The sequence below is a fragment of the Cyanistes caeruleus genome, chromosome Z (assembly GCF_971803275.1).
Source record: "Cyanistes caeruleus chromosome Z, bCyaCae1.hap1.1, whole genome shotgun sequence".
NCBI classification, from domain to species: Eukaryota; Metazoa; Chordata; class Aves; order Passeriformes; family Paridae; genus Cyanistes; species Cyanistes caeruleus.
In genome coordinates this window covers 37,383,796-37,396,697 of record NC_141732.1, presented here as the reverse complement: position 1 = coordinate 37,396,697, position 12,902 = coordinate 37,383,796, and the positions used below count along the sequence as shown (strand labels likewise).

Here is a 12,902-nt window from a genome sequence, read left to right as displayed (position 1 = left end):
GGTAAATCCCAAAGACTAAGTCTGACTTGATGATGGGTTTCCAGTATCAGCCAGTCTCTGCTAGCTGGGCTAAGCTATCTGGTGTTCACATGTTTTGCTAGTCTGTTTTAGAAGGTACAGTTGGAGGTCAGTATTTTCAAAAAAGCTGACAACTGGATCCAGACAAAGGTGTCAAAATCAAGCTGACGTAATTCTTTGGGATGACTGGATACTCTAAATAGACTCATCTTTGTTAAACATCTTCTTATTCAACCTTAATAAGTAATTTATCTAGTTGCCTTTATTAAATTATTTCATTAATTATAAATACCAGAATCGCTCATTATTCAGTACACTGGACACTGGCATTCTGGAGATAACTCTTTTATGAGTAATGTAATTAAGGCCATGTTTTCAGAAGTTCCGGTACAATTTAAAATCTGTCTTTCTCAGAAAATCTGCATTCTGGCTTTCAAGGCACAAATAAAACAAAACTTTTTCCTTTCTTTTTTGTTTGTCTGTTTGGTTGTTAGACTTTTTCATATTTTATTTTCTAATGGAGTTTTTGCAAGGCAGAGATAAGCTTGTGTGGGATTTCTAATGAAGCGATGTACTAGAACGCTCATCTGTATTTTCTCAGGAACCTAGTTCTGAGGGCTAAAGCACTTCGGCACTTCGAGGAGAAGGATGTAACAGAGGCCAATGGCTGGAAATCAAACTGAACAAATGCCAGTTAGAAATAAGGCCTGTTATGCAAGATGAGAATTATTAATCTCTGGGACAAGGGATTTGTAACCTCTTCATCTTCACTTTCTGTCTTCAGAACAGAACACCTTTCTGAGTGTCATGCTTTAGTTGTGTGTGTATTAGTTTCAGTATAGCGTGAGTGATACACTATATGGATGTTCGTCATCAGTGTGTGCTTGTGGAGGGTGAGCTTAGATGCAGGCTTCTGGTCTCTGGAGCTGTGACTGTACAGCCTGTACCTAATTCTCTCCCTCTCGCAGCTGAATTTCAGACTGGATCCTTCAGCCGTCATGCTGAATTTACTTCCCCCCCACCCCTTGTCTCTAGGAATTTATGGGCTAGATATGTTGCCTCTGTTATGTTCTTTGACCTCTAACTGACTTTGACTTTCTTGTGGGATTGGATATTTTGGTTGGAACCCTTCTCCTTTCTCAATGCCAACTTGGGCATGCAGCAAGGGAAAGGATGCGCTGGGGAGACGCTGCTTTCTGAGTAGTATCCCACTGGTTCTGAGCAGTGCCTGCCAGCCTACTGTGGCATGTAGAAAGAGTATTTTTTTCTGAAAACTGAAAACTGCCATGGTGCAGAGCTCAGGTGTGGCTGTGTAGGGGCAGTGTCTGCCTGTCTTCAAGAGCAAAAAGTGGCCTGCTTTCTGCATTGCTGCTGTTCCGTTCTGATCCAGTCCAGGGTTGTCATCAGGGTTGTTGTATTACCCTCTCTAACAGCAGGTATGTGCAGGCACTATGCTAAGTTGCATTGTCCTTTGAAGAAGATACTATGAAGGAGGTTTAACACAGGACTAATGTAGCTCTTCTGTAACCTAGACAAAGTGTAAAAATGGATCTGAGTTAAATGGGTTTTCATTTGTTTTCTTTCCAGCTCCCCGGGGAAAACGAGGCTGGAAAACCTTTTATGCTGTGCTGAAGGGAACAGTCCTGTACTTGCAGAAGGTAGGGGAAATCACTGTCTTTTGAAAACTAATTAAAGAGGGATAAAGCAGCGTGGATCCTCTTCACTCTCTCAGCGCACCTCCAGGCTCCTTTCCCTCTGATGCACAGCATGGCTGAGCTCCCTACCCCCACCCTATTAACATACACATTCAGGCATGAATCCTTTCATTGACACCCTCTCCCTTTTCTCAATTTCAAGATCAGTTCCACTGCCTGCATCCACATGTGCTCCCTGTAAGTTTCAGTATCTGCCACTGCTATCTCACACAACTGAAAAAAAATAGCCAGCGTCACCTCTCTGTGTCATGCACACATTCCTCTAGGCTGCTTTTAACTTTACATTTCATATGTATAACTTCCCCTTCTGTAAGATTCCCACCTTTTCACAGTATACTTTTCTGCAGTGCCTGCAAGACCAGCTGCAAAACAATTGAACAACAGCTTGGCCTTGGTAGGAATCTGAAGCTTCTGTTCCTTTGCGAAATTGAAGGATAAAAGGATGCTTTTTTTCCAATGAGCAAGAAAAGACTGGTTTCTAACAAAATGTGCTTTCTGACAGCCACATGTCTAAAAAAAAATGTTAGATGAAATGCTTCAGGCCTTTTGTTGCAAGCTTAAATATATTATAGTACATTTTTAACTATACTGGTAGAACATAAAATGCAACATATGACTGAGAACTGTCAAAATCAAATAAATGGCAGCAGATAAGTAGGTAGTTAAGGCTTTTTGCCCTCCATATAGATGAAATATTCATGGAATAGATACTGCTTGTCCAGACTGTCCTATATTGCAGAAGTATGCTTCTTTGAAAGCTGTTTTACATTTTCACTCAAAAAATTACAGTTTTGTAACTATCAGGACTGCAAGTACATACTGCTATTTCCTCCTCCCCTGCTGTGGTTTTCTGAAGTTGTTGGTTTCATTGGAGCCAACCTGAATGGTATCTTCTCTTCTTGAGAAGAAAGAGTAATTTGGATCAGATTATTATAGCATGAGGTTTGCAAGGTGAATGCTTAGGGTGCAGTACCTTTTTGAGGGTACTGAAATCCTGAAACAGACAAAACAATCTGCAGTCAGGATAGAATATTTGGGCTGAAAGTTGGATGTGATATACTCAGAGCCAGTGCAAGAGACTAAAACCAAGTGTGCTGAATCCCAAATCCTTTTGCTGGGAGCAAGTTCAGGTTTTACTAAAATGCCTTCATGGCAGGCTTGTACTTGCCCTTTTCTGACTGAAGTGGATTCATCTGCTTCAGTTTCTGAAATAAGTAATCTTTAATGTTCACCTGAAAACACTGCATGGTTCTCCGAGAAATAAGAAGGCTCCTTTTTTGTACGGCAATACATAATTTCTTATTTGATATTCAAGGGAAAGAACTGAGGATACTGCCTATTTTAGCACCTTAGTTAAATATTTTTATTAATATTGGTGGCATATTAGTGTAAAATACTTTCTGTTTAATTAATGTAGAGATGCTGATGTAGCATGCAAATTTTCTACAGAATGCTGTCCTCCCCCCTGTTGCCCTCCATGCTTTCAGGAGCAGGCAGTAATTTCACATATGACGGCATCTTTGCAGAGTGAAATGCATTGTTGGAATTTTTGTTCTTATTTGTTTGTTATTTGTATATTTTTCACCTGCATTCTCCCCATTTGCATGGGAGCCATCCACTGCCTTGAAGCCATCTTACTGTAGCAGAGTGACAAGCAAGGCTTTTGCTATCATGCTGTGAGAGGTTGACATAAGGGTGTGATGGGAAGTAACTCATTCCAAGAGTGACGGAGCAGCTGTGAGCCTCCCCAGGGTACCTCTGGCCCCTGCTCAGCCACATGCTGCAGCTGTGATAAAGCCTGCGATTTCAGCTTTAGAAGGTCCACCAGGGCTTTTCTTCAGCACTCAAATAAACTTCACTCTTTCAGGGATGTAGTTTCATAGAAGCTGAAGGTGACAGAGTTAAAAAATACTCAGCTAGGTCAAGCAGTTATAGGAAAGGTTGCTGAGCTGCTGTTTCCTTCTGTAATATACTAGGGACTGAAATTATTCTAATTTTAGTAAGTACCAAAGCATTTTAGCACATTTCTTTGCAGAAGTGCATTGTTCTGGCAACAGTCCTTGTCAAAGGATTTCCTTTTCTCCACTCACCTTCTCTCCTGATTATAGAGTCCAGTAGGGTAGAGTGCATTCACATCTACATCCTCTTTCTCTCATTCTCTATATAATTTTTGGAAATTACATCTGTGATGGTGGTTTCATTGCAATGAGCGCTATTCAAGCCAGATAGAGAGATATCTCACTGTACATGTGCTGTCTACACACAAACACATGTACAGACTTCTGCAGTATTGGTTTCTGTGTTCATCTGTAACTCAGCTGTTCCCTCAAGACACTACTGTAATGTAAATATTAATTGTTCATAGCAGCTGTGATTCCCCCAGTGAGCAGTGTGATCCCAGTTCTGCTTTCACTCTATTTGTATTCCTGCTCTCCTTGTTTTGCTGTCAAAGTCCATGTATGAGAGTGTTTTGTAAATGGTGGTCACTTGGGATTTACTGAGGACTTTTTCTGGGCAGGCTTGTCTTCCTGTCTACCTTTTTTTCTATTGGAGTTGTTCCAGTGCTAATTCCTGTGGTTCATATTGTTTTGTTCTTAAATGAGTGATTTAGGAGAGATGGTTTATGAATTAGTGGGCACAGAGAGCACCACAGGAGCTCAGTGGAAATGTTCACAATTAGCTAACTAAACATGCCTGCAGAGTATTATATATAAAATAAGAAGTTTGACATGTTTGGGATGTTGGCTGAGGCTCTGGGCATCCTCAGGCCAAGGTTAATTTCCTGCCCTCTGTTCATTGCAAGAGGAAATTGCAAAGTAGGAGCTTGACAGAATGTCTTTTCACTAGACTGACATGGGATGTGATGTGCATACACAAGAAAAGCTTATAAGGAGAGGACATAAGGTTGACCTCGCTTCCTTGTTAGAAATTGCTTCTGGGCAAACAGTGCAGGACACAAACCTTCGTGTTTTGTTTGGACTCCTCTGTGAGGTTTGCAACATCTTTGCTCTTTGATGTGGCACTTGATAATGTTGCTGGCTTCAGGTATTTTTATATAAATTTTCTCAAATTTCCTCCATTAAAATTTTTTAAAAAAATAAATAGGGAAAGGCCAGACTAATGTAAAATATTTGATTGTGAGACTTTCTGAAAGAGAATTTTGCAGCTGTCACATGCAGCTGCATGGAGATATCCATCCATGGTACAGTGACTGATAAGAAAAGACAAATGTCATTCTCTGGTTTACCAAAAACGTATTTAGAAATACGCTGACTCTAGGTCATCAGGATGTGTGCCATTCTCTAGGAGTTTGACAAAGATGAATTTAGCATGCCATTGCATTGTATGCAGCATTCACATCAGCCTTCAGCTGACAGACAGATCAGTTCCTCTCTGGCTCCATATATATTTCTTGCCACTGTCTAGGTCTAACTTTAGAGAACTGCCTTCCATTTCAGCTCAACCTGCACACTGACACCAGCACATCCTAGCACATGCTGTCCTTGATGGCTTAGACAGAAATGGATGTTCCTACTTCCTCAGAATTCCCTACCAGTCTAAAAGAGTTGAAGGACTTGGAGAAGGAATTTTGACAGCACATTTGTGTCCTTACAGCTTTCTCTGAGGCTGGCAAACTACGTGGAGACATTTCTGGTATGCTGATCAGTGCCTTTGGAGAAGCTGGCAGAGCCCCAGCTGTCAAGGTAGATTGCAGGCAATTGATCTGGTAGGATTAGCAAGGATTACCATGAATGCTTTCTGTTGGAAAGAAAGGGGTTATCCACCAGGGCTGCTTCTGGGACTACCCAAATGTGGGCTTCTTCTGAAACAGGTTTAGTCACCAGAGAGGGTTGTAGACATTGGATGCAACTCACAGAGGAAGCTAGGAGGCAACAAGCTAAGTGATAGCTGACACCATCTCTAGGCAGTAATATGAGGTAAAATAGAATATCATATGTCTGAGGCCTAAGTTAATTTCCTGGTGTGGTGGGTTTTAGCTCTAGCTAAAATCACCAGGGTACTTACTCGTTTTTTGCTGTCAGATGTGGATTAGGGGAAGGACAAAACAGGCTTAAAACCTAAAAGGAATAAAAAAAGTTTATTAACAGGACTACAAGAATAAGAAACAAGAATAAAACCTCTAGAAACCTTTTCTCCCCCCACCCAACCTTTCTTTTTCCAATTGACAATGTAGAGACAAACCTGGGATGTTAAAGCAGTACCAACAATAGAGTAGTCTTTTCATCAGTCTTTGTAGGGAGAGGAGTTTTTTCTTGTCATTCCATGGAGACTTCTCCACAAGAAACAGTTTTCTCGTGGCTTTTCATTTCTATAACTGGCAGCCGCCTGGGCACAAACTCTGCCATCATATACCTTCCTCCCATTTTCACACCACTGAGAGGTGTGCTCATGGGCCATGAACTCATGGGGTATTATCTTAAGGATGAGTTATTCAAAGTCTAAAGTTCTCTTCATCTGTCTCTGTGATATCTCTGAGAACAGAGGTTTTCTTCTCTCTCTGGAGGCAAAGGGTCTTCATCAGCTCTCATCTCTCTCTCTGTTCAAGCATCTCATGGGATCACAGCTACTCCAGCATCTGCTTGGCTTCATCAGTGGATGCCTTTGCTCAGATCTGCAGCTTGAATACATCATTCCCCCAATACTCTTTCATGAATTAAGGAGTTATTTTCAGAACATTATTGTCCATCTCCATGGCCCTACCAAAAGAATATTTCAGCCTATTAGAGCATCTCCTCATTCTCCTTCCATTTGAGGCATGACTCTTTCTTTTACTGACCTTGATGTTTCATGATGTCTCCTTATGTGCTGATCGCTCTTGTCCTTTTCTCTCCTTGGAGAGATTAAAGTCTGCAGGTCTCGTCTGTGTAGTTAAAGGGTTAAATCTGGCCCAAGCCACAGCAGCTATTCATGGTATCGGATTTCAGCAGGCCGGGGCAGGGTGGAGAGGTGTCGGCAAGTGTCAGCAGTGGTGGCCTGGCCCAGCCTAGGGCTGGGGGCCCCCCTGGGAAGGGCTTTGGTCCCCCCGCTGGGATGGGACCCGGAGGGTTTCCCAGGAGGGGCCACAGCAGAGCCCGGCCCAGCCTGAGGGAGGCCCCACAGTCTCCATCCCCTGCCCGGGAGCCGCTGAGATCCGAGCCCAGGCCGCACAGGCCGCAGGGGAGCAGGGCCAGCGGCGCCAGAGCTCTGATAGCTTTCAAGGCCAGAAAGAAAGGGACAAGAAGTTCCCGGGCTTGGGTTTTTAAAAGGTGGTATTCACAAAGGTGATCTTACTATTCAAAGGTGGTGCAAAGTGCTGTCAGTTCTCAGAAGAAGAGAAGCAGAGTTTCTCAATCAGAGAAGAAACTCCCAGCAGCCTCTTTCAGAGAAATCACTTCTGTGGGTGTTTCCCACTTTTCTTCCTAAATGCCAAATTGCCACATCTGGCTCTGAGGTTTTCCTTCCCAGTTTTCATGGACAGTGGAGCCAGTCATTTCCCCCAAAACTATCACCAAATAAATCAGCTTGTGAACCCTTAAAGGAGGGGGCATGACCTGAGGTCTTGCCTCGTTCGTCTTCAAGACACAGACCAAGTCTGGAATGCCAGACTTCCTTGAAAAAGGTTTAAAGAATGCCCTAAGTGGGCATAGGCAAAATCCTTCAAGATAAATGCCTCCAAATCTTGCTGAGTCTCAAATTATGAGAGAAGGAGGACACTTGGCTTTGCTCAATGCCTTTGAAACTCAGCCTTTGAAAATCTCTTATGCCACAGATCTTTAGGTGGGAGGCTGCCTTTTGGTCACCTGTGTAGTAATGCTCTGTGTTTCTGCGGGGCCTGCCAGACTCATGGTGGGTTGTGCCCTTGTCTAGCTCCAGATGGACGTTGTGGGGTGGCAGGACTGCTGGGTAGCTGCCTCTTCTCAGGTTAAGTGTCTGAGGAGCAATGTGGCATATTGTGGGCCTGCACTAGCAGGACCTCCATCAGAAAGGATGAGACATAGCAGAGGAATAAGATGTTTTCTCCCACCTTCTAAGAGGTGGTTACTACACCTGGTGATTCTCTATCCACTGAAACTCAACCTGGAGAGCCCCAGCCCAGCCTGGTGGTAAGCTCAAGATACCTTTGAGAGTGGTGTAGATTCCTCCGGCTTTAATCGTGTTTGGTGTAATGCCAGAGAAATTCTGTGAAGAATTCATGCACATTAACCCACTCATCTCTCAAGTGGGTGCCTCCCTGGATGTTGAAGCTAGTGCTGTCCCTGCACACGCTCTGCGTCCTGCACTGTGTTTCCTGCTAAACCTCATCTCGTAAATTGTGTTCAAGTGCAGGATCAATAGTTACCATGCCTGCAGGGAGTTATTTCACTGCTTTGCAGCCGTCACACTTGGTGCATATTCCAGGTGAGACTGATTTCTTTGATATACTAAGGGGGAGAAATGGAGTCAATTACAGACTGCTTTGGCCTGCCCTTCAGAAACAAAGTGATGCAGCCTTGCTGGCAAATAATTTTTCTTTCAGAAGGCTCTTGGCTTTCCCAAGCCATGTGGGCTTTGGATGGAACTTGTGGCTCCATTATACTCTTGTCCAGCTTCTGTCACTCAGATCAAAGACTGCGTCCAGGCTGATGCTTGCAAAACAAGAATCCCTGTTTTTGTCATCTAGTGCTAGGAGTGGTGCTGTTATTGTGTCAGAAACCCAGATAGAGATGTGCTTGCTGTTTGTAGACCCTCATCAGAGAGATTTAAAGGAGTTTGCTGTAACTTGCTTTGTGTACACTGGTAAGGAGGCTTCTGCACTCTGTGAGGGCTTGTCTAGGAGCAGCTACAAAGGTAATGGGTTGAGAAAATAAGGATCAGGCAGTAGAGGCTGAGAATGCAAGTAGATGAGCAGTGGAGGTGGGGAGCTGATTATGAAGGATTCTTGAAATGAAGACAAATAATCCACAGCTGTTGTCAAATACTTCCTGCTTACATCTCTTCCTGTCAAGCATGTAGTGAAACTACTTCTCTCCCTTGGAAAGACATCAAAACAGAGAAAGAAAGAGAAAGGAAAACATGTTAAAGGTAGTGGAAACCACAAGTGTGCAAGTCAGATTGCACTTAGTTCATATAATCTATTACTATTTCTGAACTCTGGTTTTATCCTAGGCTAAGGAAAAAAGGAATAGCACATGCAGAAATAAAAGGCTGTTTTCCCCCTGCTGTCTCCTGCAGGATGAATATAAGCCAGAAAAGGCTTTGTCGGAGGAAGATCTGAAGAATGCAGTTAGTGTGCACCATGCACTGGCATCCAAGGCAACAGACTATGAGAAGAAGCCCAATGTCCTCAAGCTTAAAACAGCAGATTGGAGAGTCCTGCTTTTCCAAGCCCAGTAAGTGCTCTCCTCGTGCCACTCATTGAGGAAAGAAAGCAGTGCTGAAGGTGGAGTAAATTCCTACCTGGACAGGCTAAAACAGAGACTTAAGAGGTTCAATCTGTTATTTGATCAGAAATAAGATTAAGTAGTGATGCGATTAGAGTGCACATGTAGTGCATGAGAGAGAAACATCAGCTTTTAATCTAGCTGAGAGAGGCATAACAAGATGGAGCAGCTAGAAGCTGAAGCTCCAGGAAATTAAATTTGGAAACAAAGCACAAACTTAAAAAAGTCAGGGTGATTAATCATTGAAGCAAATGACCAAAGGCAGTCTTGGATTGTCTGTCTCATGATGTCACCAGGTCCTAGCTGAATGTCTTTCTAGAAGATATGCTATGGTTAGAAACAAAGTTACTACCTAATATAAGAATTAGGTAGTAATTGGATTAAGTTTTTCATGCTGTGATATCCAGACAGAGCAGATGACCTACCTTTTGTTTCTGAGCCCTTTTCTACTGAGATTCATGTGAAACCTCCTAGAGATCTGTGGTGTCCAGCGCAACTGAGACCTTCGGACATACATCTGAATCATAACATTAGCTGGCTCTGTCACCTGTGTTATTTGGATTGGATTAGGAAAACATGTGAAGTACGGACCTAACCGCAAGCCAGCCTGTGACTGAGTTACTTAGCACTGAGTGCTTGCAAATATAGGTGGGAAGATGGAGCAGGCTCTTAGACTTGTCCAGTTCTGGTTATTCTGACTTATAGATGCTGTAGAAGGGATGGAAAGAGGTAAAAGAGGCTGAGTCAACAAGTGCTTAATATGTGTTGCTTCCTCAGGAGCCAAGAAGAAATGCAGGTCTGGATCAACAAGATTAACTGTGTGGCTGCTGTCTTCTCTGCACCACCCTTTCCAGCAGCCATTGGCTCTCAGAAGAAGTTCAGTCGCCCACTCCTGCCAGCCACCACAACAAAGCTATCTCAGGTGAGATATTTTGATATAGAGGGTAGGTGATGATTTCTTTTTCTGGCTGGACACTGGGTGATGGTCCATGTCACTGTTTTATAGCTGTTGCCACTAGCAGTCCTAGGAGGAGAAGGCTTGCATAGTAAATCTCTGCTCATTTCCTTATGCAAGATTTGAAGTGGGGGGAGAAAAGAAACAGAATCAAATACAATTGGTTTATGTTTTTGAAGAAAATAGTACCAGATAAAAAATTTTCTTCTTGTAATTATGGCCCTGCAGAGGACTTTTCAAGTACTAATTGATTGGGGCTTTTTGAATTTGGGTGTTCCTGAAAACCACACATTTCAGAAGAAGTAGACATACTTCTGGCCTTTGGCTTAATGAATTGCTAAAAGATGAAAGCTGATGCATCAGACAAGCATCAATTATATTTCTCCTACTAGATTTTCCAGACTCAATATATCAGCTCAGAGATTTCTTGTATAATATATATATATATATATATATATATATATAAACTGTGTCATACATGAATGTCTTCAGTCTCCCTTGTGATCACACAAGCTTTTAGCATCCCATGGCAGGGAGTTTCACAGCTCTGCTGCTTCTTGCACAAATGCACATATTTCTGCATGTCTCAGACTGGCTGTGTGAAGTGCTTGTGCTCATAGCTTATATACTTCGGGAGATGCAATGCCTGCCTGGAATTCCTCCTGCTTTGGCAGGAATATGATACGGATTGTGTTGATCAGATTGACAGAATGACAGAGGTTATACTTCATGACATCTTCACGTACTTTTTAAAGTGATCTGCCCATGCTGGATTGCTTCTTAAATACATTTGTTGTTTTTTTTTTAACCATCTTCATAGCTTAGCAACTATCCTTAGAAACCACTGTCTCAAAATCTGTTTCTCTAAGGATGTGGATTTTTTTTTGGTTGCCCCTACTTTTTCTCTCTCCATGAAAGTAGCCTTTCTTCTTAAAATGTGGTCACTGACTTACCATCTTCTGCTCTGGGTTAAAGTTTAAAGCATGTCATGTAAAAAATAATACTAACTTGTCTCATCCTTGCAGTTTCGGTTTTTGCTCATGCATATCTTTTTAAAAATACAGTATGGGGCTTCCATAATTTACCCCCATCACCAAAGTAAGTTATTTTACTCATTTTTGTTCTGTGTGATTGTTCCATTTAGCACGTTATTTTCTAGTCTCGTTGTTTTCATTTAATCTGGAAAGGGAAAAGATAGATCACAACCCTGTGGTTTGTATCTTGGAGAAGGAGAGACACAAAAAGTAAAATAAGATAAGCTGTTTTAGACAAGCAGAAGAATGTTAAGTGTTCAAAGTAGATAAATTCAAAGGCAAGCAGAAACATGTCTACTTTCATCTGTCAATGTGGAAAAGCTGCCAGCAGGCTGTTTCTCATTTGGCAGACAAAAAAAAAAATACAAATTGTCAAATCCTTGTGGTTGATGTTTAGGATTTTGTGGGATGAATCATGATGGACACTACTTCTTCAAAGGGTCTGTTCTTGGTCAGCCAGAAGTTGGGGTGCAGTGAGGACCTAACATGGATAAGGAAGAGGTTGGATATGATGACAGGTTGTGCAAGATCATTGTACCAGATTTTTTTTCAAAAGCAGAACAGTGTCTGATCTTGGTTAGTCCAACCAAAGAAGGATGTGACAAAGCTATATATAAAGGAAGAACTAATCTAGAAAAGATCTACTAGGGTGTTGGATTTTTTTCTTTCTTTTTTTTTTTTTTTTTTTCTGAGAATGCACAGCACACACAAAAGCTCCAAAACTGGTGCCCTGAAAATGACAAGTGCTGTATTAATAGCTGCTCAAAGACCTCCTGTCATCAGGCTGTGGAGCTCACTACCACAGGATGTCCCTAGGACCAGGGAATCAACTTAATGTAAGAGTGATTGAGCACTAATAAGAGAGCAGGCACATTTAGGGTAGTAACTAACAGCAACAAGAATTTTTTGGCAATCAAGTGGTTTCAGCCCTACAATGTTTAGGCGGAGGCACATTATCCCACATGTTTCTTTCTTCCGTTCTCCTGCAAGAGAGTTGAAACACAGGATTAACTGGGGCTTAGCTATCATCGTCTGTAGAAGTTTTCCCCCTTTCTGGTGTTTTCTGCAGCTCCAGCTCAGCAAGCCAAGAGGCTCAGTACCCAGTGTGACTCAGTGCAGTGCAGGCATGTCTGAGCTAGGTTTGAAGCTGTGGGCTTCATCTGAGCTGTGGGCTGCGCTCAGAACCACACCACTGAGGGACAACACTGGCAGCTGTTCTCTCCTCTGAGGCAAGGTGCCTACAGGGGCTGACCTGGGTACTGCCTCTTGGCTAGTTCACCAATATCTGCATGTTCATGTGTCTATTTTGGACTTACCTAATTCAAACATAATTTCAGATCCAAGCCTAGAAATGGACAGAAGGCCATCCTGCAGGAGATGGAAACCTTCTGAGATGAGGGAAGGTTAGCTTGACAGATGGACTGGAGGAAGTGAGTGGGCCTGGGATTATGATAAAGGAAATTGCCTAGAAAGTGGGAGTAGCAACTCCTCACTTTCTCCAGCTGCACAGTGGGATAAAAGCTTAGCAAAATGGTATACTTTTGGGGGACTGGACAGCCCTTCTTCTTCTGAATGCATTGTATTGTTCTAAACAAATCAAAACCACACACCAGAGAGCTTTTGGCAGTGCAGAAATAGAAGGAGGGGCCCTGACTCGATGTCTTTTCTATCCTGGAAAGAACGCCTTTTACATTGCTAAGACCTGAGGCAGGGTTTTCTGCCTGTCTCATTCTGCCCTTGGTTTGTCTGCATACACAAC

At 42.6% G+C, this 12,902-nt stretch overlaps 1 protein-coding gene and 1 long non-coding RNA gene across 6 annotated transcripts in view; one reads left to right on the top strand and one right to left on the bottom strand.

The window, feature by feature from the left end:
* The window catches only part of PSD3 (pleckstrin and Sec7 domain containing 3), a 115,160-nt gene that overhangs the window by 86,760 nt on the left and 15,498 nt on the right, over positions 1 to 12,902 (top strand). For all 5 annotated transcript variants that reach the window (XM_023944981.2, XM_086869029.1, XM_023944984.2 and 2 more), the window contains 3 exons: positions 1,606 to 1,676; positions 8,946 to 9,103; positions 9,932 to 10,076. In XM_023944981.2, coding sequence (XP_023800749.2) covers positions 1,606 to 1,676; positions 8,946 to 9,103; positions 9,932 to 10,076 — 374 coding nt within the window. The remainder of the gene's footprint in view (positions 1 to 1,605; positions 1,677 to 8,945; positions 9,104 to 9,931; positions 10,077 to 12,902) is intronic.
* LOC147648365 (uncharacterized) lies at positions 3,280 to 7,676 on the bottom strand. Its single transcript, XR_015280934.1, has 3 exons — positions 6,532 to 7,676; positions 5,937 to 6,451; positions 3,280 to 5,812 (listed from the first exon to the last, which is right to left on the bottom strand). It is a non-coding gene; the product is annotated as an uncharacterized LOC147648365 (long non-coding RNA).